The sequence below is a fragment of the Balaenoptera borealis genome (genome assembly GCF_965194805.1).
Source record: "Balaenoptera borealis genome assembly, chromosome: 1".
In the NCBI taxonomy this organism is placed as follows: Eukaryota; Metazoa; Chordata; class Mammalia; order Artiodactyla; family Balaenopteridae; genus Balaenoptera; species Balaenoptera borealis.
The window spans coordinates 23982885-24010488 of NC_138860.1; the positions used below are offsets into that span (position 1 = coordinate 23982885).

At 35.7% G+C, this 27604-nt stretch overlaps 1 protein-coding gene and 1 long non-coding RNA gene across 6 annotated transcripts in view; both read right to left on the minus strand.

Moving 5' to 3' along the window:
• Positions 1-27604, minus strand: part of LIN9 (lin-9 DREAM MuvB core complex component) — a 107893-nt gene that overhangs the window by 12161 nt on the left and 68128 nt on the right. For all 5 annotated transcript variants that reach the window (XM_082393291.1, XM_082393293.1, XM_082393292.1 and 2 more), the window contains one exon: positions 27028-27108. In XM_082393291.1, the coding sequence (XP_082249417.1) occupies positions 27028-27108 (81 nt within the window). The remainder of the gene's footprint in view (positions 1-27027; positions 27109-27604) is intronic.
• Positions 153-10376, minus strand: LOC309629358. The gene is made up of 2 exons (XR_014245010.1): positions 9269-10376; positions 153-9237 (listed from the first exon to the last, which is right to left on the minus strand). It is a non-coding gene; the product is annotated as an uncharacterized lncRNA (long non-coding RNA).

Genomic DNA, 27604 nt, shown 5'->3' on the forward strand with positions numbered 1-27604 from the left:
AACAGAACATTGGACTTACTCAAAATAGACTAAAGGTTATTAAAACAGTCTGTACTCAATGTTATTCTTCTTAAACGTGATAATGGTATTATTGCTGTTTAGGAGATTGTTCTTAGGAGTGTCATGATGTCTGTCATTTACTTTAAAAAAAAAATTTTTATTTATTTATTTTTGGCTGCGTTGGGTCTTCGTAGCTGGGCGCGGGCTTTCTCTAGTTGCGGCGAGCGAGGGCTACTGTTCATTGTGGTGCGTGGGCTTCTCATTGCAGTGGCTTCTCTTGCTGCGGAGCATGGGCTCTAGGCGCGCAGGCTTCAGTAATTGTGGCACGCGGGCTCAGTAGTTGTGGCTCACAGGCTCTAGAGCACAGGCTCAGTAGTTGTGGCACATGGGCTTAGCTGCTCCGTGGCATGTGGGATCTGCCCGGACCAGGGATCAAACCCGTGTCCCCTGCATTGGCAGGCGGATTCTTAACCACTGCACCACCAGGGAAGTCCCTGACATTTACTTTTTAAAAAACAGAGATCGTGTGTGTTTATGTGAGTGTGTATATATATATATATATATATATATATATAGAGAGAGAGAGAGAGAGAGAGAGAGAGAGAGAGTGTGTATGCGTGAGAGAGATTAAATGAAGCAAATGAAGCAAAATTGTTGAATCTATATATATGTTTCTTACATAAATCTTTCAACTTTTTTATAACTATCATTTTTAAAAACAAAAAGTTGGTAAAAAATTATATATATTCATTTGAAGTGTTCTAGTTACTAAAACTCAATTGATTCTCCATCTGGAATCAATTCAATATAGCACAATGGATAAGAGCATGGGTGCTAGAATCAGATTATATGTTCAAATCCCAACTCCATTATGTACTAGCTGCGTGACCTTAAGCAAGTTCCTTAATTTCTCTGTGCCTCTGTTTCCTCATCTGCAAAATGGGGATAAAAGAACATCTACCTAATAAGATTATGGTAAAGATTAAATGAAATAATATATGCCAGTATATTGCCTTCCACATAGAAAATGTTCAGTAAATATTAACTGTTATCATCACTGCTATCATTTCATATTTGCTTCCTACCAGTAAGTGTAAATGGACTTTGATTCCATTTCCTTTCCTCTCTTCATAACACCTCCAATAAACTACACTACCTATTCTGCTCCAGCTACAAACGCTGCAATGAGACGTCTTCAGTCAAGCCAAGTTTAACCACACTTCTTTTTTCAGAGGATTTCTGAGAAAGCAGATCATCATGTACCAGGGAAACAAGTATAGTTAAGAAGGGAAAAGTATACCTAGACTGATAGGGATAAACTACTTACAGTAGCACTAAATCACAGTATTATAATTGTTTAAGTTAACAGAAACCTTAGAGATCATCTTGTTCAGCCGTGTCATTTTACAGATGAGAAAACTGAAGCCCAGGAAAGTTAAATGCTTTGCTTAACAGCACGCACTATTAATGATGTACCAGGCACTGTTCTAAGTGTTTAACAGAATCTCACTGAATCCTTACAACCATCCCATGAGAAGGGTACTATAATTATTCCCATTTTACATATGGAGGAATCTGAGGCCCATGTACCACAGCCAATAAGTGGTAAGCACACTGGATCTGAAGCTAGACTGCATCAGTCAGAATTCCTCCGCCACTGGGTATGATGCAGTGAAAGAGAAGGAAGGGAAAGAATGTCACAAGGAGATTAGGGAAAGGATAAGTCATTTTACAAATTAATTATTTTTTATTTTGTAATTATTTTTTAAACTGAGGTATAATTGACATACAACATGCTATTAGTTTCATGTGTACAACATAATGATTCTATATTTGTATATATTGCAAAATGATCACTACAATAAGTCAGTTAGCATCCGTCACCATATACAGTTACAGAATTTTTTTCTTGTGATGAGAACTTTTAAGATTTACTCTCTTAGCAACTTTCAAATGTGCAGTACAGTATTATTAAGTTTGGTCTGCAGCTTTCCAGTCACTTTCTCAAGGCACTTTACACACATATATGTATAGCTTTTTATAAAAATGAGATCCTACTATAAATATTATTTCACAATTTGTCCAATTACTTAATGTGTCTTAGAAAGCTTTCCATGTTGATATAGACAGATCTAGCTTGTTGCTTTTAAGAACTACATAGTATGGGACTTCCCTGGTGGTGCAGTAGTTAAGAATCCGCCTGCCAATGCACGGGACACGGGTTCGAGCCCTGGTCCGGGAAGATCCCACATGCCATGGAGCAACTAAGCCCGTGCGCCACAACTACTGAGCCTGTGCTCTAGAGCCCACGAGCTACAACTACTGAACCCGCATGCCACAACTACTGCAGCCCACCCGCCTAGAGCCTGTGCTCCACAACAAAGAGAAGCCACCGCAATGAGAAGTCTGCACACTGCAACAAAGAGTAGCCTCTGTTCGCTGCAACTAGAGAAAGCCCGTGCACAGCAACAAAGACCCAACGCAGCCAAAAAATAAATAAATGAATTTATTAAAAAAAAAAAAAAAAAAAGAACTACATAGTGCTCCAGAAGAATGGCTGTCCCATGATTTATTTGACCACTCCTGTTTAGATGGACATATTGTTTCCATCTTTTTTTTTTTTTTGCTATTACAAACAATGCTGCAATAAACATTCTTGTATGCACACCTTTGTGCATATGCACATGAATGTTCATTTGCAATAGCTAAAAACAGTAAACAACCCAAATGTCCATGGTAGAGCCATACAGTGAGATACTACTTAGCAATAAAAAGGAACAATATTGTGCGAACTTTGAAACGTGCAACCAAGAGGGTGAATCAAAACTCATTATACTGACTGAAAAGAGCCAGGCAAAAAAAGAGTATATACTGTATGATTCCATTTATATAAAATTCTAGAAAACACAAATGAATTTATAATGATAGAAATTAGATCAGTAGTTGCTGGAGCCTGAAGTAGAGGGAGGGATGGATTACAAAGGGCTTGGGGAAATTTGGGGGGGAAAGGAGAAGAGAGAAATATTTGTTATCTAGCTTGTGGTGATGGTTTCATGGACGCATATTTCTATGTATACACACACAAATATATCTCATCAAATTGTACATTTTAAACAGGTATAGTTTATTGTACATCAATGATACCTCAACAAAATGATAATGGGAAAAAGCCACCCATATCAAACAACAGAACATTGCTAGCACCCCAGAAGCCCTCCATGTGTCACCTTACAATCAATTCTCTTTCATCTCTCTCCAAAGTCACCATTATCCTGACATCAAACATTATAGTTCAGTTTTTGAACTTTATATAAAATACAATCATACAATATATGCAGTCTTTTGTTACTGGCTTCTTTCGGTTAACATTAAGTTTGTGAGATTCATCCACACTGTTGTGTATATCTGTAGTTAGTTCATTCATTGCTGTATATTATACCTTTATAGAAATATGATATATTTACCCAATTCTACTGTTCTATTTGTTGTTGGCCATTTGGCCTGCTTCTAGGTTTTGGCCAATGTGAATAGTGCAGCTATGACATTTTGTACTTTGTTCAATTTTAGTAGATAGATCTAAATAGTTTCCCAAGGTGATGGAATAAGAAAGTTCTGGCTGCTTCATATCTTCACCAATCTTTAATACTGTAGTCTTTGAATATTAGCCACTTTAGAGGGTGTGAGTGGTATCTCACTGTGGTATTAATCTGCATTTCTCTGATTACTACTGAGGTTACTACTTTTCAAAAAATTTTTTGCTAATTTGAATATCCTCTTTTTAAAAATATATGTTCAATTTTCTTTCCTGTCTTCTATTGGGCTGCATATATTTTTCTTATTGACTTAGAGATCTTTATATATTCTGGATACAAGCTTTTTATCAATTATATGTGCTATAAATATTTTCTTCCATTTTGTGGCTTGCCTTTTCTTTTCTTGTAGTTATATCTTTTGATGAACAAAGGTTCTTAATTTTAATGTAGTTCAATTTATCAATCTTTTCTTTTATGGTTATTGCTTTCTATATTCTACTTATTTCATTAAAAAATTCTTATCCCAAGGTCTTAAAAATATTCTCCTATATTATCTCTAGAAGCTTTATAGTTTTGCCTTTCACATTTAGATCTAAAATGCCAGTCGTCTGGCTATGTTATGAGATTTACCCCCCTCCCCATACTGATATCCAACTGATCAGCACCGTTATTTCAAAGGCCTTTCTTTCCTCACTGTTCTGCAGAACCACCTTTGTCATAGATCAAGTGTCCGTACACGTGCAAGTCTATTACTGGGCTCTCAATTCTGTTCCATGGTCTTTTTGTCCATGTTGTGCCAGTAGCACACAGTCTTTAATAACTCTAGTTGTGTAATAAGTCTTGATATCCAAGAGTAAGTCATCCTACCTTATTGCAGTTCCACATAAATTTTAGAATCAGCTTGTCAATTTGAACGCACTTATACATACACATACACACACACACACACACACACACACACACCCAGGTGGGATTTTGATTGAGATTACATTCAATCTATGAATAAATTTGGTGGAAATTGACCCCTTTACAAAAGATAGTGTCTGAAATCATAAATATGAATATCTCTCTTTTTATTTAGGTCTTCTTTAATTTCTCTCAACATTTAATAGTTTTCTATATAGAAGTTTAATATATCTTATGCTATATTTATATCAAGGTATGTAGTTTTAAATGGTATTTTTGAAATTTCATTTTATAACTGCTTATTGCTGATATATAGAAACACAACTGCTTAAATAAAAAAACTGACCTTGAATCTAGCAACTTTGCTAAACTCACTTATTAATTCTAATAATTTATCTGCAGATTCTTTTACATTTTCTAGGTACACAATCACATCATCTGTGGATAAAATGGTTTTATTTCTTCCTTTCCAATCTATAGATCTTACTTCATTTTCTTGCTATGTTACACTGGCTAGGCCCTCCTGTGTACTACTGGATAAAAACTGCAATCGTAGGCCTCCTTATCTCATTCCCAATCTTAAAGAGAAAGTTTTTAACACTCACTAATAAGTATGATATTGGGACTTCCCTGGTGGTGCAGTAGTTAAGAATCTGCCTGCCAATGCAGGGGACATGGGTGCGAGCCCTGGTCCGGGAAGATCCCACATGCCTCAGAGCAACTAAGTCCATGCACCACAACTTCTGAGCCTGTGCTCTAGAGCCCGCGAGCCATAACTACTGAAGCTCGCGTGCCTAGAGCCCGTGCTCCGCAACAAGAGAATCCACCACAACGAGAAGCCTGCACACCACAACGAAGAGTAGCCCCCGCTCGCCGCAACTAGAGAAAGCCTGTGAGCAGCAACAAAGACCCAACACAGCCAAAAAAACAAACAAACAAAAACCCTGTACCTGAATGTTCATAGTCACCTTATTCATAATAGCCAGTGTGGAAGCAATCCAAATGTCCCTCAATGATGAATAAATAAATAAAATGTGGTATATCCATACAATGGAATATTATTTGGCAATAAAAAGAAGTACTGGGAATTCCCTGGTCATCCAGTGGTTAGGACTCCATGCTTCCACTGTCAGGAGCCAGGTTTGATCCCTGGTCAGAGAACTAAGATCCCACCCACAAGCTGCACAGCCAATAAAAAAAAAAATTAAAAAAAAAAAAAGTACTGATACATATTACAACATGGATGAGCCTTCAAAACATTATGCTATGTGAAAGAATACAGTCACAAATGATCACATTTACATTAAATGTCCAGAATAGGGGGAAAGAAATTAGATTAGTGATTGCCTAGGTTTGGGGTCGGGGATGGTTAGAGGTGAAATGAGGAAAAAATACAGGGTTTCTTTTTGGGATAATGAAAATGTTTTAAAATTATGATGATGCCTGCACAGTCTGTGAACTGAACTGTAAACTAAACACCACAGAACTGTTCACTTACTGTAAATGGGTGAATTGTATGGTATGTGAATAATACCTCAATAAGGCTGTTACTTTAAAAACCTGCCCTTTTAAATAAGTTACTATAATTAAGCATGGTTTCCTATCAATCCCTCCTATATAATCAACTAACGTGCTTTAGGTCAGGGGTCTCCAACCCCCAGGCCATGGACCGGTATTGGTCCGTGGCCTGTTAGGAACCAGGCCACACAGCAGGAGGTGAGTGGCGGGCAAGCGAGCCAAGCTTCATCTGTATTTACAGCCGCTCCCTATTGCTCGCGTTACTGCCTGAGCTCTGCCTCCTGTCAGATCAGTGACAGTGTTAGATTCTCCTAGGAGCACAAACCCTACTGTGAACTGTGCATGTGAGGGATCTAGGTTGCCCGCTCCTTATGAGAATCTAATGCCTGACGATCTGAGGTGGAGCTGAGGCAGTGATGCTAGCGCTGGGGAGGGGCTGCAAATACAGATTATCATTAGCAGAGAGGTTTGACTGCACAGACACCATAATAAATCAGTTGCTTGCAGACTCATATCAAAACCCTATCAGTGAGTGGCAAGTGAAATCGAGCTCAGGGCTCCCACTGATTCTGCATTATGGTGAGCTGTATAATTATTTCATTATCTATTACAATGTAATAATAATAGAAAAAGCGCACAATAAATGTACTGCGCTTGAATCATCCTGAGACCACCCCCCACCCCCCACCCCTGGTCCAGGGAAAAACTGTCTTCCACAAAACCAGTCCCTGGTGCCAAAAAGGTTGGGGACCGCTGCTTTAGGTTGTCACATACAGGTTGAGTGTGGCACACAAAATGGACTTTTTTTTTTTTTCTTGGATGTATTCTACTTTCAGGACTGGTTAGCTAGTAAGGAGATTTCTTCAGAGATTCATAATCTCAAAAATAAAAGAGGACTAACAAACATGATATGACAATTCTGACGACATATTCAGGGCAAGAAAAGACCAACTTTCATAGTGGTGGATGGAGAGAGGGAAGGAGTACAGAGAACATAGTATTCAGAGTTTTCCAAAGCCACTAATACATGGTTTTAAAAATGGTTAAGACAGAACTCTCAGGGATAAATCCCCTTTTCCACTCTTGAATTATTATTAATGTCCATGTATGACAAGTCAAATTTCCAAAGTGGAAAAGCAATTATTAGAGACTGACTGAGACTGCTAGTTCAGTATCTAATAGTGTTGAGGCAATTCAAATCTATTTTAATAAATTCCACTTGCACTATTAATTTCTATGTGGATGCTTTGTATGTGTATTTTAAAAATATTTTAATAATCAAAAATAGAAAAGGCATATTGAAGTCAATAAGCTTAGACAAACTTTCACTGACTTTAACATACTACATAATCTGGACAAGAAAAGGTAGTTCAAAGCTTTAACTCTGCATGAACTTGATAAAAACTTCTCAGGTGTATGGCTGAGAAATTTGTCCTTGTTTCATAAAAGTGACTAAAGTATTTTAAAATAATTTTCCTCCCTTTGCTTTACAAATTGAAAGTTTGAACATCTAATTTCATATTTTGACAACTCTGGCTGTAGTTTGCTTTTGCTGAGTAAAGTATTAGATAAACAATTAAGTTTTCCAAAATTAAAGGAGACTTTATCAGACCAATGTTCCATTTTTTAAATAAATTCCATCAGAAAATACACTGGACCAAGTAGTATGTCCAGTTCTTTGAGATGAAAAATAGTGAACTACTAAGGTCATTTTGGTAAAAATAGAATAGAAATTAGCTATCAGCTTCAAAATTAAGTTAAATTAATTAAATAAAATTAAATATTTGTTAGGGCAGAGGCTGGGTAGGGATAGGGTAGATAAAATTACTCCTAGTCAGTGCTAAAATCACTTGGGGTTAATGTAAATGTTAAATTAGTTCAATGTCACTAACCTGATGTGTCACAGAAAATTAGGAAAAAATGTATACCAAGGAAATCTGTAATCCATAAATCTGAAAGAATTGCTACACTTCTGAAGGTTTTTTAAAATAATAGTTCTGGATATATTAAAAATAAAATCTCCTTACAATACCTGGGAGTCTTCCTTCTGCAAAGAAGGAATTAAACTAATTGAATAATCTGTATTTGTCCCTGAAATACTCTGCAAAATTCCAACTCACAAGTAATATACAAAACAGAATAAATAATAGGTATGTTAAGATTAAAGGATATAACTTGATTTTTACTACCTCTACAAGGCTGTACATATATTACATCAACATAATAGCAATGGCATAGTCTCTGAAGGTACTTTCCACATTTTATTTACTTTTTAAAACTAATCTCAAATCACATACCATACACTTATTTCCTTTTTGATGATTCCACTTAAACTTAGGGTATGGTTTGTTAAACAAAACTTATGAACAAAATAATTATCATGTTTATTGCATGTTATACAAAGGAGCTACTGTGAATAGAAATCCATCCTTCTCCACCATTTGTTTTTAATGAATACAGGTATCAAACAATCCTGAACATACTTCTGATACTACTAGCAGTTAGCAACTCTTCAAAAATCAACACAATTAGCAACAGCATTCATTTTACCTGCTACCTTAAACAATTTAAATTTCAACTCTTTTGCCAAATAAGCATGTGATTTACGCTTTTCCTTCTTTTGGAAACAGTTTTATTCTAAAGCATTCTGATATGTCTTCCCTTGATCTTATCCTGTAAACCTGAATTCCAGGTTTATGTTTAAATGACAGTGCCTTGATACGAGAAAAAAAATAGAGTGGTACATTTTCCTCCTGTTGTCTGAAAACATAATGTGTACATGTTTTAAATATTTTATTAGCAATGAATGACCATATCATGTTTACCAGTTGGAACAGTTTTATTAAATGTTTGAGTGTTTTGCACTGTAATAACGAAGATAGTAAGCTGGAGATCCTCTAAAATCAATTGTTGTCTGTTTGTTCTATAGATGCCTGTGGAAGTTTCATATTTTCTTTGGACATCATTAGACTTCCTAGTTCTTGAAGTAATGTTTTAATGCTATATGAATTATGACATTTTGCTTAACACTGGTATGTTCTGTGAATCCACCATCCCACTGGAAATATTCTATCCATATTAAATTTTCTTGTAAATCTAACTAATGGAGGAGTTTCTGGATATCTAGGTCATTCTAGCTTCCAGGCTTTATATTCTGTTTTCATAATTTGTCTGTGGAGGCCATCATCGTCTTCGGTGGCTCTAGACTTCAGTTATTTATTTCTAATTGTTAAACTCTCCTTGCATTCCTGGAATAAATCTATTGGCTGTGATGATGTACCTTTTTTTTTTTTTTTTTTTTGATGATGTACCTTTTTAAACATACTAACAAATTCCCATTTGTTAATATTTTGTTTAGGATTCTGTCACCTACATTCATGAATGAGATTGGCTAGTAGTTATTCTCTTTTGTCATATCTTTGTTAGGTTTTGATATCAAATTATTCAAGCATTACAAAATGAATTGGAAAATGCTCCTTGTTTTTTTCCTATTCTCTAGAAAAAGTTTCTGAAAGTTGACGGTGATGGTAAACACTTGGTTGAATTCACTGGTATGGAAGAATGCATCTGGGGTTGTAGGTTCTTTGTGGTCAAGTTTTAAATTACAGATTCATTTATAAGGTAGTGATAGGCTTATTCAGACTTTCTATTTCTTATTATATCAATGTCAGCAAGTTGTATTTTTCTAGGAATTTGTCTCCATCTCAATTTTCAAACATATTTACAGGTAGCTGTTTATAATATGTATTAGTCTGCTCAGGCTGCTATAATAGAACACCATGGACTGGGTGGCTTAAGTAACAGAAATAAATTTTTTTGTGTTCTGAAGGCTGTAAGTTCAAGATCAAGGTGCTGGCAGGGATGGTTTCTGATGAGAACTTTCTTCCTGGCTTGTAGATGGCTATTTTCTCCTTGTGTCCTCAGATGGCCTTCCTTCTGTGCACACAAGAGAAATCTCTGGTGTCTCTTCCCCTCTTCTTATAAGGACACCAGTCCTATTAATTTGAGCCCCAACCTATGGCTTCATTTAACCCAAATTACCTCCTTAAAGGCCCTATCTCTAAATACAGTCATATTGGGCTTAAGGCACCAACTTCTGAATTTGGAGGGGACAAAATTCAATCACACAAAATTCAATAACACAGTATCCTCTCAAGATCTTTTTCATGTCTGTAGGTGGTATTGTGATGTCCCTTCTTTCTTCCTTCCATTTTTTTTAAAAAAATTAATTAATTTATTTTTGGCTGCGTTGGGTCTTTGTTGCTGTGCACAGGCTTTCTCTAGTTGTGGCGAATGGTGGCTACTCTTCGTTGTGGTGCGCGGGCTTCTCACTGCGGTGGCTTCTACTGTTGCAGAGCACAAGCTCTAGGCATGCGGGCTTTGGTATTTGTGGCACATGGGCTCAGTAGTTGTGGCTCACGGGCTCTAGAGCACAGGCTCAGTAGTTGCGGCACATGGGCTTAGTTGCTCCGCAGCATGTGGCATCTTCCCAGACCAGAGCTCGAACCCGTGTCCCTGCATTGGCAGGAGGATTCTTAACCACTGCGCCACCAGGGAAGTCCCTCAAGTCTATGTTCTTACTGATTTTTTTTTTAAACCTTTATATTTTATTAGTTACTAAGAGGGCTATGGAAATTGTGTTGCTGTAACAGTGAATTTGTCTTTTTCCTTTGAGTTTTGCCAATTTTTGCTTTATACATCTGGAGGCTAAGTTATTAGGTACATGTCAATTTCAAGTTATTATTCTGAAATTATACCTTTCATCATTAAGAACCACACCTCCTTACAGCAAGTAAGATATGGTGAATTAAACCTTTCATCATTAGGAAGCACACCTCTTTATATCCAGTAATATGTATTGCCCTGAATTTTACTGTTGGATATTAATATAGTTATAAGCCCTTCTGTTATTATTTTAAAATTTGTACTGTATATCTTTTCATACATTTACAATTTTATTCTTTCTGGATCCTTTTATATTAAATGTGTCTCTTGCAAGAATCATAGAGTTGGGTTTTTTTTTTTAAATTGAAGTACAGTTGATTTACAATATTATTATATTAGTTTCAGGTGTACAACATAGTGATTCAATATTTTTATAGATTATATGCCATTTAAAGTTATTACAAAATAATGGCTAAATTTCTCTGTGTTGTACAATATAACCATGTTGCCTATTTATTTTATACATAGTAGTCTGTACCTCTTAATCCCCTACCTCTATCTTGCCCATCCCCCTTTCCCTTTCCCCACTGGTAACCGCTAGTTTGTTCTCTATATCTGTGCATCTGTTTCTGTTTTGTTATATACATTTGTTTTATTTTCTAGCTTCCACATATAAGTAATAACATAGAGTATTTGTCTCTCTCTGACTGACTTATTTCACTAAGCATAATACCCTCTAGGTTGATCCACGTTGTTGCAAATGGCAGCATGTCATCCTTTTTTAAGGCCAAGTAATATTCCATTGTGTGTGTGTGTGCACGCGTGCATGTATATGCATACACACATATATACAGACTACATCTTCTTTATCCATTCATCTGCTGATGGACACTTAGGTTGCTTCTGTATCTTGGCTGTTGCAAACAATGCTGCTATGAACATTGGAATGCATTTATCTTTTTGCATTATTGTTTTTGTTTTCTTCGAATATATAACCAGTAGTGGAATTGCTGGATCACATGGTAGGAGTTGGATTTTATTTTTCCTCTAGTCTGGCAATCTTTGCCTTTTATTCAGGAAATTTAGTCTACTTATACTCAATACTATTTATCAATATATTTAGACTTAAATCTACCATCTTACTATTTTCCTTCTATATGTCCCACCTGTTAGGTGTCATTTTTTTCTTTCTTTCCTTGCCTTCTCTTAGACTGAATGAACATTTTATTGTTCCATTCCCTCACCCACCTCCCCCTGATTAGTTTGGTAGTTATTCATCTTTTACTATTATTTTAACAGGTACCTTAGAGATTAAAATGTACATCCTTGATTAATCAAAGTCTATGTGTATACATACCCTTTACTCTGACCAAAAGACAACTGTTGTACTTTTAAACCTTTATATTTTAAACGCCACAAGATACTATTTTATCATTTTATATGATGTCACTTAGACTAATCTACATATTTATCCTTTTAGTTGTTTTTCATTCCTTTTTGAAAGTTCAAGTATCTTAAAAAAACAAGTTTTTCTTTCCTGCTTGAAGAAAACCTTTATTATTTTCTTAAGTGTAGGTATTCTGGTAACAAATTCTATAATTTGTCTGCAAATGTCCTTATATTAACTTTACCCTTAAAGGAATGTTCACTGGATATAGAACTAGGTTGGCAGAAATTTTGTTTCCGCCCTATAAAGATGTCATTCCATTCTCTTCCATCCTCTGTGGTTTCTATGGAGAAGTCACCTGTCAAACAAATTGTTAGTCTTTTGAAGGTACTTCCTGTCTTCCATTCTACTCTGGGTACTTTAAATACTTTTCACTTTGTGTTCAGTTTTCAGCAGTTTTACTATGATGTGCCTAGGAGTCATTACCTTTTTATTTATCCCATTAGGATTCATGGGGGTTCTTGAATTTGTGGCCTGTTGTCTTTCAACAGTTTTGGAATGTTCTCAGCTCTTAAAATATTCCTTCTGTCCCATTCTCTTTCTCTCCTCCTTCTGTTACTCTATTAGACATATTAGACACCCCACTATATCCCTTATTTATCCTATCCTCTCTTCTGAATTTTCTATCCATCTTTCTCTCCTTGCTTAAGTCTGGATATTTTCTTCTGATCTGTTTTCACTTACTAGTTCTCTCTTCAGCTGTTCCTAATCTGCTGTGGTTATATCTACCAACTGAGTTCTTAATTTTGATTATTGTAGTTTATATCTAGAGTTTCATTTGGTCCTTTTCGTTGTTGTTGTTTCCAGTTCTCTTCTAAAATTCTCCATTTTGTCTCATCTCTTTAAACAAAACAAGCATTTAAAATCTATGTCTAAGAATACCATTCTCTGTAATTTGCCCACTGTTCATATTTTCTTTTGATTTTTGTTAGGGTTATCTTGTCTCCTATTGTGTCTGGGATTTAAAATTGAGTATTAGACACTGTATGTTAAAAACTGTAGAAATAATTTCAGGTCTAGTATGATATTATATTCCTCTAGGAGGATTTATATTTACTTCTAGTGGGCTGCCTGGGGTCCTAGTGCTCCATAATCATCTTAATTCAATTTCAGAGGTAAGATTATTTGAAGCTGGGCCAGTGTAGCCTTTTGGGGTTCCAACCCAGAACATGGAAGGTTCACCAGCTTCCCTCAACCTCTGCTAGTTCTCTGGACTCTAATTTTGTCCTCCCCACCCTTGTAAGACTTTTGAGAACACCACTCAGTTTCTCCGCCACCTTTTCTGCAACTTGCAGAAGTCCCTAAGGAAAAAGCAATCCTAAATGCCAGGTTCCCCCTTCTGAGTTTACTTCTTTTCCTAGATCCTATCCCTATAATTCTTTAATACCTTATTAATGCTCCAGTTTCTTCAAACAGCTTATTTTTATATTTTATTACAGAGGAAATAGCTATTCTCAACTATCTGGATTAGGAAGACTAATCCAAATTATCTAGTCTGCCATTATCAAAAGCAGAAGCAGCATTAACTTTTCCCAAGCAGTATGTTCAACTTCTTTAGAGAAGTGTCTGTTACTTTCTCTCCCTTTAACTTGGGTAAATACCACATTTACATTCTGTCACTGGGATGAAGAGGGGAATGTGGAAACAGAAATGGAATGAATTCCTTTTAAAGTACTGCATCTCACTTTTGCATTCCTCTATCATATTTGCAACTCTTGGCCTGGAGTCTCTTCAGGGTTCGAACATGCAGACTCTTTTAGCCAAGGTTTTTATTTCATCCAACAACACGTAAGAAAAATTTTAAAAATCTTTCAGACATTGTTAAGCAGTCTGTTTCCATGTATTCTATTTACTTTTTTTTGTATTTCTAATTTTGCATGGAATTGTAAGGGATAGGAAGAAAACACATGTTCAGCCTACCATCTTAAATCAGAAGTATAATTAAATCTTTAAAATACTCATACATCTTGACCCTGCCATTGGACATTCTAAGAATTTATCTTTTTTAAAAAATTTTTAAATTTTATTTTATTTTTTTATACTGTTCTTATTAGTCATCAATTTTATACACATCAGTGTTTACATGTCAATCCCAATCTCCCAGTTCATCACACCACCACCCCCACCCCCCGCCGCTTTCCCCCCTTGGTGTCCATACGTTTGTTCTCTACATCTGTGTCTCAATTTCTGCCTGCAAACCGGTTCATCTGTACCATTTTTCTAGGTTCCACGTATATGCATTAATACACGATATTTGTTTTTCTCTTTCTGACTTACTTTACTCTGTATGACAGTCTCTACACCCATCCACGTCTCAACAAATGACCCAATTTCGTTCCTTTTTATGGCTGAGTAATATTCCATTGTAAATATGTACCACATCTTCTTTATCCATTCATCTGTCGATGGGCATTTAGGTTGCTTCCACGACCTGGCTATTGTAAATAGTGCTGCAATGAACATTGGGGTGCATGTGTCTTTTTGAATTATGGTTTTCTCTGGGTATATGCCCAGTAGTGGGATTGCTGGATCATATGATAATTCTATTTTTAGAAACCTCCATACTGTTCTCCATAGTGGCTGTATCAATTTACATTCCCACCAACAGTGCAAGAGGGTTCCCTTTTCTCCACACCCTCTCCAGCATTTGTTGTTGTAGATTTTCTGATGATGCCCATTCTAACTGGTGTGAGGTGATACCTCATTGTAGTTTTGATTTGCATTTCTCTAATAATTAGTGATGTTGAGCAGCTTTTCATGGGCTTCTTGGCCATCTGCATGTCTTCTTTGGAGAAATGTCTATTTAGGTCTTCTGCCCATTTTTGGATTGGGTTGTTTGTTTTTTTTTAATATTGAGCTGCATGAGCTGTTTATATATTTTGGAGATTAATCCTTTGTCCATTGATTCATTTGCAAATATTTTCTCCCATTCTGAGGGTTGTCTTTTCATCTTGTTTACGGTTTCCCTTGCTGTGCAAAAGCTTTTAAGTTTCATTAGGTCCCATTTGTTTATTTTTGTTTTTATTTCCATTACTCTAGGAGGTGGATCAAAAAAGATCTTGCTGTGATTTATGTCAAAGAGTGTTCTTCCTATGTTTTCCTCTAAGAGTTTTATAGTGTCTGGTCTTACATTTAGGTCTCTAATCCATTTTGAGTTTATTTTTGTGTATGGTGTTAGGGAGTGTTCTAATTTCTTTTTTTTCTAATTTCATTCTTTTACATGTAGCTGTCCACTTTTCCCAGCACCACTTATTGAAGAGACTGTCTTTTCTCCATTGTATATCCTTGCCTCCTTTGTCATAAATTAGTTGACCATAGGTGCGTGGGTTTATCTCTGGGCTTTCTATCTTGTTCTATTGATCTATGTTTCTGTTTTTGTGCCAGTACCATATTGTCTTGATTACTGTAGCTTTGTAGTATAGTCTGAAGTCAGGGAGTCTGATTCCTCCAGCTCCATTTTTTCCCCCTCAAGACTGCTTTGGCTATTCAGGGTCTTTTGTGTCTCCATATAAATTTTAAGATTTTTTGTTCTAGTTCTGTAAAAAATGCCATTGGTAATTTGATAGGGATTGCATTGAATCTGTAGATTGCTTTGGGTAGTATAGTCATTTTCACAGTATTGATTCTTCCAATCCACGAACACAGTATATCTCTCCATCTGTTGGTATCATCTTTAATTTCTTTCATCAGTGTCTTATAGCTTTCTGCATACAGGTCTTCTGTCTCCCTAGGTAGGTTTTTTCCTAGGTATTTTATTCTTTTTGTTGCAATTGTAAATGGGAGTGTTGCCTTAATTTCTCTTTCAGATTTTTCATCATTAGTGTATAGGAATGCAAGAGATTTCTGTGCATTAATTTTGTATCCTGCAACTTTACCAAATTCATTGATTAGCTCTAGTAGTTTTCTGGTGGCATTTTTAGTATTCTCTATGTATAGTATCATGTCATCTGCAAACAGTGACAGTTTTACTTCTCCTTTTCCAATTTTTATTCCTTTTATTTCTTTTTCTTCTCTGATTGCTGTGGCTAGGACTTCCAAAACTATGTTGAATAATAGTGGTGAGAGTGGACACCCTTGTCTCGTTCCTGATCTTAGAGGAAATGCTTTAAGTTTTTCACCACTGAGAATGATGTTTGCTGTCGGTTTGTTGTATATGGCCTTTATTGAGGTAGGTTCCCTCTATGTCCGCTTTCTGGAGACTTTTTATCATAAATGGGTGTTGAATTTTGTCAAAAGCTTTTTCTGCATCTATTGAGATGATCATACGGTTTTTATTCTTCAATTTGTTAATATGGTGCACATTGACTGATTTGCATATATTGAAGAATCCTTGCATCCCTGGGATAAATCCCACTTGATCATGGTGTATCATCCTTTTAATGTGTTGCTGGATTCTGTTTGCTAGCATTTTGTTGAGGATTTTTGCATCTATATTCATGAGTGATATTGGTCTGTAATTTTCTTTTTTTGTAGTATCTTTGCCTGGTTTCGGTATCAGGGTGATGGTGGCCTCATGGAATGAGTTTGGGAGTGCTCCTTCCTCTGCAATTTTTTGGAAGAGTTTGAGAAGGATGGGTGTTAGCTCTTCTCTAAACGTTTGATAGAATTCACCTGTGAAGCCATCTGGTCCTGGACTTTTGTTTGTTGGAAGATTTTTAATCACAGTTTGAATTTCATTACTTGTGATTGGTCTGTTCATATTTTGTTTCTTCCTGGTTCAGTCTTGGAAGGTTATACCTTTCTAAGAATTTGTCCATTTCTTCCAGGTTGTCCATTTTATTGGCATAGAGTTGCCTGTAGTAGTCTCTTAGGATGCTTTGTATTTCTGCAGCATCTGTTGTGACTTCTCCTTTTTCATTTCTAATTTTATTGATTTGAGTGCTCTCTCTCTTTTTCTTGATGAGTCTGGCTAATGGTTTATCAATTTTGTTTATCTTCTCAAAGAACCAGCTTTTAGTTTTATTAATCTTTGCTATTGTGTTCTTTGTTTCTATTTCATTTATTTCTGCTCTGATCTTTATGATTTCTTTCCTTCTGCTAACTTTGGGTTTTGTTTGTTCTTCTTTCTCTAGTTCCTTTAGGTGTAAGGTTAGATTGTTTATTTGAGATTTTTCTTGTTTCTTGAGGTAGGCTTGTAGAGCTATAAACTTCCCTCTTAGAAGTGCTTTTGCTGCATCCCATAGGTTTTGGATCGTCGTGTTTTCATTGTCATTTGTCTCTAGGTATTCTTTGATTTCCTCTTTGATTTCTTCAGTGATCTTTTGGTTATTTAGTAACGTATTGTTTAGCCTCCATGTGTTTGTGTTTTTTACGTTTTTTTCCCTGTAACTGATTTCAAATCTCATAGCATTGTGGTCAGAAAAGATGCTTGATATGAATTCAATTTTCTTAAATTTACTGAGGCTTGATTTGTGACCCAAGATGTGATCTATCCTGGAGAATGTTCCGTGCACACTTGAGAAGTGTAATCTGCTGTTTTGGGATGGAATGTCCTATAAATATCAATTAAATCTATCTGGTCTATTGTGTCATTTAAAGCTTCTGTTTCCTTATTTATTTTCATTTTGGATGATCTGTCCATTGGTGTAAGTGAGGTGTTAAAGTCCCCCACTATTATTGTGTTACTGTCGATTTCCTCTTTTATAGCTGTTAGCAGTTGCCTTATGTATTGAGGTGCTCCTATGTTGGGTGCATATATATTTATAATTGTTATATCTTCTTCTTTGATTGATCCCTTGATCATTATGTAGTGTCCTTCCTTGTCTCTTGTAACGTTCTTCATTTTAAAGTCTATTTTATCTGATATGAGTATTGCTACTCCAGCTTTCTTTTGATTTCCATTTGCATGGAATATCTTTTTCCATCCCCTCACTTTCAGTCTGTATGTGTCTGAAGTGGGTCTCTTGTAGACAGCATATAAATGGGTCTTGTTTTTGTATCCATTCAGCAAGCCTGTGTCTTTTGGTTGGAGCATTTAATCCATTCACGTTTAAGGTAATTATCGATATGTATGTTCCTATGACCACTTTCTTAATTGTTTTGGGTTTGTTTTTGTAGGTCCATTTCTTCTGTTGTGTTTCCCACTTAGAGAAGTTCCTTTAGCATTTGTTGTAGAGCTGGTTTGGTGGTGCTGAATTCTCTTAGCTTTTGCTTGTCTATAAAGCTTTTGATTTCTCCATAGAATCTGAAGGAGATCCTTGCCAGGTAGAGTAATCTTGCTTGTAGGTTCTTCCCTTTCATCACTTTAAGTATATCATGCCACTCCCTTCTGGCTTGTAGAGTTTCTGCTGAGAAATCAGCTGTTAACCTTATGGGAGTTCCCTTGTATGCTATTTGTCGTTTTTCCCTTGCTGCTTTCAATAATTTTTCTTTGTCTTTAATTTTTGCCACTTTGATTACTATGTGTCTCGGTGTGTTTCTCCTTGGATTTATCCTGTATGGGACTCTCTGCGCTTCCTGGACTTGGGTGGCTATTTCCTTTCCCATGTTAGGGAAGTTTTCGACTATAATCTTTTGAAATATTTTCTCTGGTCCTTTCTCTCTCTCTTCTCCTTCTGGGACCCCTATAATGCGAATGTTGTTGCATTTAATGTTGTCCCAGAGGTCTCTTAGGCTGTCTTCATTTCTTTTCATTCTTTTTTCTTTATTCTGTTTCACAGCAGTGAATTCCACCATTCTGTCTTCCAGGTCACTTATCCGTTCTTCTGCCTCAGGTATTCTGCTATTGATTCCTTCTAGTGTAGTTTTCATTTCAGTTATTGTATTGTTCATCTCTGTTTGTTTGTTCTGTAATTCTTCTAGGTCTTTGTTAAACACTTCTTGCATCTTCTCGATCTTTGCCTCCATTCTTTTTCCGAGGTCCTGGATCATGTTCACTATCATTATTCTGAATTCTTTTTCTGGAAGGTTGCCTATCTCCACTTCATTTAGTTGTTTTTCTGGGGTTTTATCTTGTTCCTTCATCTGGTACATAGCCCTCTGCCTTTTCATCTTGTCTATCTTTCTGTGAATGTGGTTTTTGTTCCACAGGCTGCTGGATTGTAGTTCTTGCTTCTGCTCTCTGCCCTCTGGTGGATGAGGCTATCTAAGAGGCTTGTGCAAGTTTCCTGATGGGAGGGACTGGTGGTGGGTAGAGCTGACTCCATGAATTTATCTTACAAATAGACACAAACAAATGCACAAAACTATACAGACAAGGACATTTACTGTAGCAGTATTGTAGTATAATCATGGAAGTAACTCAAATATCCAGTAATAGATTATTTAAATTATGGTATAATACAGAAATTTTAAGAGACTGAGATAAGTTAATATATAATGATATAATTTCATTTTTGTTAGAAAATAATTTTCAAAGCAACTCAGAAACAGACTCTGCCCTGTCAGGGTGGCAATGGCCACTGAGCAGGGAGGAAGTTCTGCCTCTCCCTCTGCACAGGCTCTAGCTCCTCCAACAGCAGTCACACCTCCTATCAAGGTGACAGTGGCCAGCACACCCTCAGGGAAGATGTGGCTGTCATCCACATAAAATTCAGCCTTCACACCAAAGACACTGGGTACATGCCGTCTACAAAGGGACACTCCCACATAAAAACACCCCTTCAAGACCACAATAGATAACTGTTTCACCCAAATTCACAGAGACAGAGAAAGTAAAATGAAAAGGCAAAGGAACTACTCTCAATTGAAAAAGCAAGAGAAAACCCCTGAAAAAAAAAATAATGAAACAGAGATAATCAGTCTATCAGAGAATGAATTAAAAATTTTGGTAATATGGGAATTCCCTGGTGGTCCAGTGGTTAGGACTTGGCATTCTCAGTGCCAGGGGCCCGGGTTCGATCCCTGGTCAGGGAACTAAGATCCCACAAGCATGGGATCTTAGTTCCCGTGGTGTGGCCAAAAAAAAAAAAAAAAAATTTGGTAATAAAAATGCTAACTGAATTAAGAAAGAGAAATGATCTTTAAGCACAGATCATTTTAACAAGGAACTAGAAACTATAAATAAGACCCAATCAAAAATAGGTAATTCAATTCCTGAGATAAAAGCACTCTAGAAGCAATGAATAGCAGACTAAATGACAGAAGTACACATAAGTGATCTGGAAGACAGAATAATGGAAATCACCCAATCAGAACAGCAGACAGAAAGACAAATGAAGATAAACCAAAAAAACCAAACCAAACAAACAAAGAACAAAAAAACCAAAAGCAACATGTGAGATCTTTGGGATAATATAAAATGTGCCAACATTCACGTTATGGGGGTTTCAGAAGGAGAAGATAGAGAGAAACTGTATTTAAAGAAATTATGGCTGGAAATTTCCCAAATCTAAAGAAGTAAACAGATACCCAGGTACAGGAACACATAGGGCCCCAAACAAGGTGAACCGAAACAGACCCACACCAAGACATATCATAATTAAAATGGCAAAAGTTAAACATAAATAGAGAATTCTAAAGGCAGCAAGAGAAAAACAGAGTCATATACAAGGGAATGTCTAAAAGCCTATCAACTGATTTCTCTGCAGAAATTCTGCAGGCCAGAAGGGAGTGGCATGATATATTCAAAGTCCTAACAGGGAAAAACCTGCAACCTAGGATACTCTACCCATCAAGATTATCATTTAGAATAGAAGGAGAGATAAAGAATTTCTCAGAGAAGCAAAAACTAAAAGAATTCACCAATACTAAACCTAGCCTAAAAGAAATGTTGGAGGGTCTTCTCTAAATGGAAGAGAAGTAACAATCTATAGGAAAAGGGAAATCCCAATAGAAAAGGCAAATATATAGTAAGGATTGAAGATCACTTAAATAAGACAGTACCTAGATTAAAAAAAAAGAAATTATAAAAGCAACTATAACTGCAATAAACAGTAAAGGGATAAGCGTGAATGTAAAATATGAGATCAAAAAAAACAACATATGAAGGGGAATTCCCTGGTGGTCCAGTGGTTAGGACTCAGTGCTCTCACTGCCAGGGCCTCAGGTTTGATCCCTGGTCAGGGTACTAAGATCCCACAACCCATGCAGTGTGTGTGGGGGGGGAAAAAAAAAAAGTATATATATATATATATATGAAGGAGGGGAGTGAAAACTGTAGAACTTTTTAGAATGTGTTTGAACTTAAATGATTATCAGTTTAAAGTAGACATCATTATAGGTCAACATATATGAACCCCATTGTAACTACAAATCAAAAACCTACAGTAACTACATACACAAAAACCGAAAAGAAAGGAACTCAAGCGTACTAAAAAAGAAAATCATCAAACCACTACGGGAGAAACAAAAAGAAGAAATGAATGAAGAAGAACTACAAAAACAACTGGAAAACAAGGATTAAAATGGCAATGAGTACATACCTATCAATAATTACTTTAAATGCCAATGGACTAAACGCTCCAAAAGACAGGGTGGTTGACTGGATAAAAAAAACAAAACCCTTCAATAAACTGCCTAATAGACTCACTTCAGGGTAAAAGACACATACAGACTGAAAGTGAGTGGATAAAAAAAACATTTCATGCAAACGAAAATGACAAGAAAGCAGGGGTAGCAATACTCATATCAGACAAAATAGACTTTGAAAGAAAGGTTATAACAAAAGGTAGCAAAGGGCATTATATAATGATAAAGGGATCAAAACAAGACAGGATATAACATTTGTTAACATACATGCACCTAATATAGGCACACCTAAATATATAAAGCAAATATTAACAGACATAAAGGGAGAAATTGACAAAAATATAATAACAGTAGGGGACTTTAACACCCCATTTACATCGATGGACAGATAATCCAGACAGAAACTCAACAGGGAAACAGTAGTCTTAACTGACACATTAGACCAGTTGGACTTAATTGATAGCTACAGGAAATTACATCCAAAAATAGCAGAATACACACACATTCTTTCAAGGGCACATGGAACGTTCTCCAGGATAGATCACATACTAGGTCACAAAACAAGTCTCAAGAAATGTAAGAGGACAGAAATTATATCAAGCATTTCTCCCAAGCACAACAGTATGAAACTATAAAAACTCCAGAAAGAAAACCAGGAAAGAACAAACACAGTGAGACTAAACAATATGCTACTAAAAAAAAAAAAAAAAAAAAAAAAAAGCGTCAATGATGAAATCAAAAAGGAAATTAGAAAATACCTCAGGACAAATGAAAATGGAAACACAATTTTCCAAAATCTATGGGATGCAGCAAAAACAGTTCTAAGAGAGAAGTTCAGTGATATATAGGCCTTCCTCAAGAATAAGAAAAATCTCAAATAAACAACCTAACCTACCATCTAAAAGAAATAGAAAAAGAAAAACAAAGTCCAAAGTCAGCAGAAGGAAGGAAATAATAAAGATCAGAGAGAATAAATAGAATAGAGACCAAAAAATCAATAGAGAAGATCAATGAAACCAAGACCTGGTTATTTAAAAAGACAAATAAAATTGATAAACTTTAGCCAGGCTCTCATGAAGAAGAAAAGAGAGAAGACCCAAATAAACACAATACTACAGAGAAACAAACAAACAAAATGACAGAGAATACTATGAAAAGTTATATGCCAACAAACTGGATAACCTAGAAGACATGGACAAATTTCTAGAAACATACAGCTTGCCAAGACTGAGTCAAGAAGAAACAGATAATTTGAAGACCAATCACTAGGAGTGAAATTGAATCTACAATTAAAATACTCCCAGCAAACAAAAGTCCAGGTACAGACAATCAAACATGTAAGGAAGAACTTATACCTATCCTTCTCAAATTATTCCAAAAATCTGAAGAGGAGGGAACACTCCCAAATTCATTTTATGAGGCCACCATTACCCTGATACCAAAATCACACAAAGACTCTACAAAAAAGGAAAATTACAGGCCAACATCTTTGTTTAATAGAGATGCAAAAATCCTCAACAAAATATAAGCAAACCTAATCCAATGATGCATAAAACGGATCATACACCATGATCAAGCTGGATTTATCCCAGGGTCACAAGGATGGTTCAACATACGCAAATTAGCCAGTGTGACACACCACTTTAACAAACAAAAAAAGATGAAAATCACATGATTATCTCAACAGACGCAGAAAATGCATTTGACAAATTCAACATCCATTCATGATAAAAATGTTCATCAAAGTGGGTACAGAGGGAACAAATCTCAACATAATAAAGGCCATTTATGACAAACCCACAGCCAACATAATACTCAACAGTGAAATGCTGAAAGCCTTCCCACTAAATTCAGGAAATAATATTGGAAGTCCTAGACACAGCAATCAAAAACAAAAAGAAATAAAAGGTACCCAAATTGGAAGTGAAGAGCTAAAACTGTCATTACCTGCAGATGACATGATACTCTGTAAAGAACCCTAAAGTCTAGGCCCAAAAACTATTAGAACTAATAGATGAATTCAGAAAGGTTGCAGGATACAAGACTAATATACAGAAATATTCTGCGGTTCTATATACTAATAATGAAATATCAGAAAGAGAAAGTAAAAAACAATCCTGTTTAAAATTGCATCAAAAACAAACAAACTCTAGGAATAAACTTCACCAAGGAGGTGAAAGACCTATACTCTGAAAACTATAAAACACTGAGGAAGATGATTCGAAGAAATGGAAAAATATTCCGTGCTATTGGGTTGGAAGAATTAACATTATTAAAATGGGCATACTAGCCAAATCAATCTACAGATTTAATGCAATCCCTATCAAAATACCTAGGACAATTATCACAGAACTAGAACAAATTATCCTAAAATTTATATGAAATCACAAAAGACCCTTAATTGCCAAAGCAATCCTGAGAAAAAGGAACAAAGCTGGATGTATAACCCTCCCAGACGTCACACTATACTAAACTATAGTAAGCAGAACAGCATGGTATTGGCACAAAAATAGACACATAGATCAATGGAACAGAATGGAGCCCAGAAATAAACCCATGCACGTGCGATAAATTAATCCACGACAAAAGAGGTAAGTCTATACAATGGAAAAAAGACAGTGTCTTCAACAAGTGGTGCTAGGAAAATGGACAGCCACATGTAAAACAGTAAGAGTAGAACATTCTCTTTCACACCATATACAAAAAAAACAAAACAAAAAAACCCCTCAAAACGGTTTAAATGTAAGCCCTGAAACCATAACACTCCTAGAAGAGAACAGAGGCAGAGCACTCTTTGACAGAAATTGTAGCAATATTTTCTTGGATCAGCCTCCTAAGGCAAAAGAAATAAGAGCAAAAATAAACAAATGGGGTCTAATTAAACTTAAAGCTTTTGCATAGCAAAAGAAACTATTGACAAAAGAAAAAGACAAACTATGGAATGGAAGAAAATATTGGCAAATGATGCAGCTGACAAGGGATTCATATCCAAAATATATGAACAGCTCATATAACTCAGTATCAAAAAAACAAGCAAACAATTCAATCCAAAAGTGGGCATAGGATCTGAATAGACATTTTCCCAAAGAAGACATGTAGATGGCTAACAGGCACATGAAAAGATGCTCAACATCACTAATTATTAGAGAAATGCAAATCAAAACCACAATGAGGTATCACATCACACCGGTCAGAATGGTTATCATCAAAAAGTCTACAAAAGACAAATGTTAGAGAGGATGTGGAGAAAAGGGAACCCTCATACACTGTTGGTGGGCATGTAAATTGGTGCAGTCACTATGGAGAACAGTATGGAGGTTCCTCAAAAAGCTAAAAATAGACTATCATATGATCCAGCAATTCCACTCCTGGGTATATATGCAGAAAAAATGAAAACACTGATTCAAAGAGATACATGCACCGCAATGTTCATAGCAGCACTATTTACAATAGCCAAGACATGGAAACAACGCAAGTGTCCAGCAACAGCTGACTGGTTTACAAAGATGTGTCATACACACACACACACACACACACACACACACACACACACAAATAGAGTATTACTTGGTCATAAAAAACAATGAAAAAAACCCATTTGCAGAAACATGGATGGACCTAGAGAATGTTATGCTTAGTGAAATAAGTCAGACAGAGGAAGACAAATACTGTGTAATATCACTTATATGTGGAATCTAAAATGCAATACAAATGAATGTGTATGCAAAACAGAAATAGACTCACAGATATAGAAAACAAACTAGTGGTTACCAAAGGGGAGAAGAAAGCAGGAAGGGATAAATTAGGGGTATGGGATTAACAGATACAAATTATCATATAAAAAGTAGATAAGCAACAAGAATACACTGTATAGCACTGGGAATTATGCCCAGTATCTTGTAATAACCTATAACAGAATACAATCTGACAAAAATACTAAATCAATGTGCTGTATACCTGAAACTAAGACAAAACTGTAAATCAACTATACTTCAAAAAACAAAACTACATATGAAAGTATATGCATAGAAGAAGAAATCCATATGCTAAGCATAAAAACATATTTATACCATATACTAAACTAGTTTTACAGTATTTCAATTTTTATAATGGTAATTATTTCTAATCATAAATAAATTATAAAGTCTATCAAGCCAGTTAGATTTCTACAGAGATCCCACATGCCAAGAAGCCAAACCAACATCAAAACAGGTCTTTTTTAAAAAGTAGGTAACATTAACTAGGCTAAGGCAAGTCTAGTACTTTAAGGTGTGAAACCTAGATACAGGGAAAAGTCCTAGCTAGTGATATGAAAGTTAAATAATTTGATTACGCATCAAGGTGGAAGAGATGATAAAATGATCAGAGGAAATGTAGTGGGGAAGCATTGAAAAGGCATAGAATAAAGGGTAGAAGTAGAACTGATGGAAACCAAGATAAGAATTAGAGTCCAGTAGGAAAGAAGCAAACACATAGTATTTTTACATTTAGGATATATAATGGCAATATGTTATGGCTATTTTTTTTCAATCTTTGATAGCCTGTGTATCTGACAATACTAACTTTATATCATGCCTAAATGAGTTAAACTGGGACTAAGAAGCCTGTTCTGGTACCTGTACTACTAAACAGCAGCATAATCTTAGTCCAAAATCCCTTGACATCTTTGGTCTTCAGTTTTCAATTCCATAAAAATGATGGGTTCAAATTAGATAATTCAAAGTCATGTCCAGATTTTAAAAATCCATAATCCTAAAAGGACTGTTCCTCATTCAGTTAGGTGACTACTTGTCCAGCTATTTACCCACATCTACCCCTCACACCATTCCATACAAGAGATGACTAATGTTGCGACAACTCCCTATTCCTGCATTCATGACAGACATTGGTAATTAGCTACAGCCCTTTGCCCCCAGGCCCAGTCACTGAGCTCTCCCTTACTTTCATACATCCTTGCAACCATTTTCAATCAACTGGAGATGGTACTTGAGATAAAATCTATTCACCATCCTATAAATCCATAAGCAAGTTATGACTTTCAATACAATTAAAAAATTTCCTTAGTATTTTCTACATTTTAAAAAACTCTGATAATTCTCTCCTATGAATAAAATTGACTCATATTTTTATACTCATTAGATTAATAAAATAGGATATAAGCTCTGTCAAGATAACCTGAAGATACCAGCCTATATATTTCCTGATTTATTTACTCTGAATCACTTTTAATAACCTCTGCTAATATGACTTCCTTAGTCAGAGGCACCAATGCTAGGAATTCTACACTCAAGCAAACTGTCAAAGAACCTAATATATATCCATTAATCCTATTCAATGGCATAAGGAGGTCTGGGGTAATGAACTGTATTGCATTGCTAATTTACTTAGCGTATGTTCAGTATAACAAGAGATAGCGAGAACAAATCAGGATTTAAAAATAACATTTATCTCAAGGTTTTCTTCCATAAAATATTTTAAAATCTTTAGATATAGAAGCTGCCCACCATTTTAAAATGAGACAAGCAAACAATGAAAAAAAAATATCCTTACCAGTTTTTCTGCTTCTGTGTTCATTTCCCTTAATTTCTTGATATGTTCCTTTTTAATCATGAGAATTTTTGATAATCTGGTCTATAGACAATGAAGAAGAGATGTTTTGGAATAAACACAGGCACTTAAGTATATCATGTAGATGTCAAATTTCTAAGTTTTCACCAAGATATTTTAGCAGATTTTAGTGTTTCCAATATAAATATAGCACAGACACTATTTTATAAGTCAGACTGGCTGAGAAGAAGATATTTTAAATTCCCCTGTAACCAGGATATGTCAAAATGATTAAGGAGTCAACCTGAATAAGCTTTCACTGGTCCAAAATGGAACAATGTGTGGACCAATCAGAATAATAACTACAGTTAACTGAAGCACAAATACATTAAAATCCATGAGTTCAGACTGATACTTAAAATTAACCATTGTTGGAGAATACTAGTGACCATACTCATAAACTGGAAAACAAAGACAAAGAGTCAAGCATTTATCCTGCCTATACTATACAAACTATGCCATTAGGTAACCAAATAATAGATTAGGGGAAGTTTTTCCTTATAGAACTATTACAGCTACT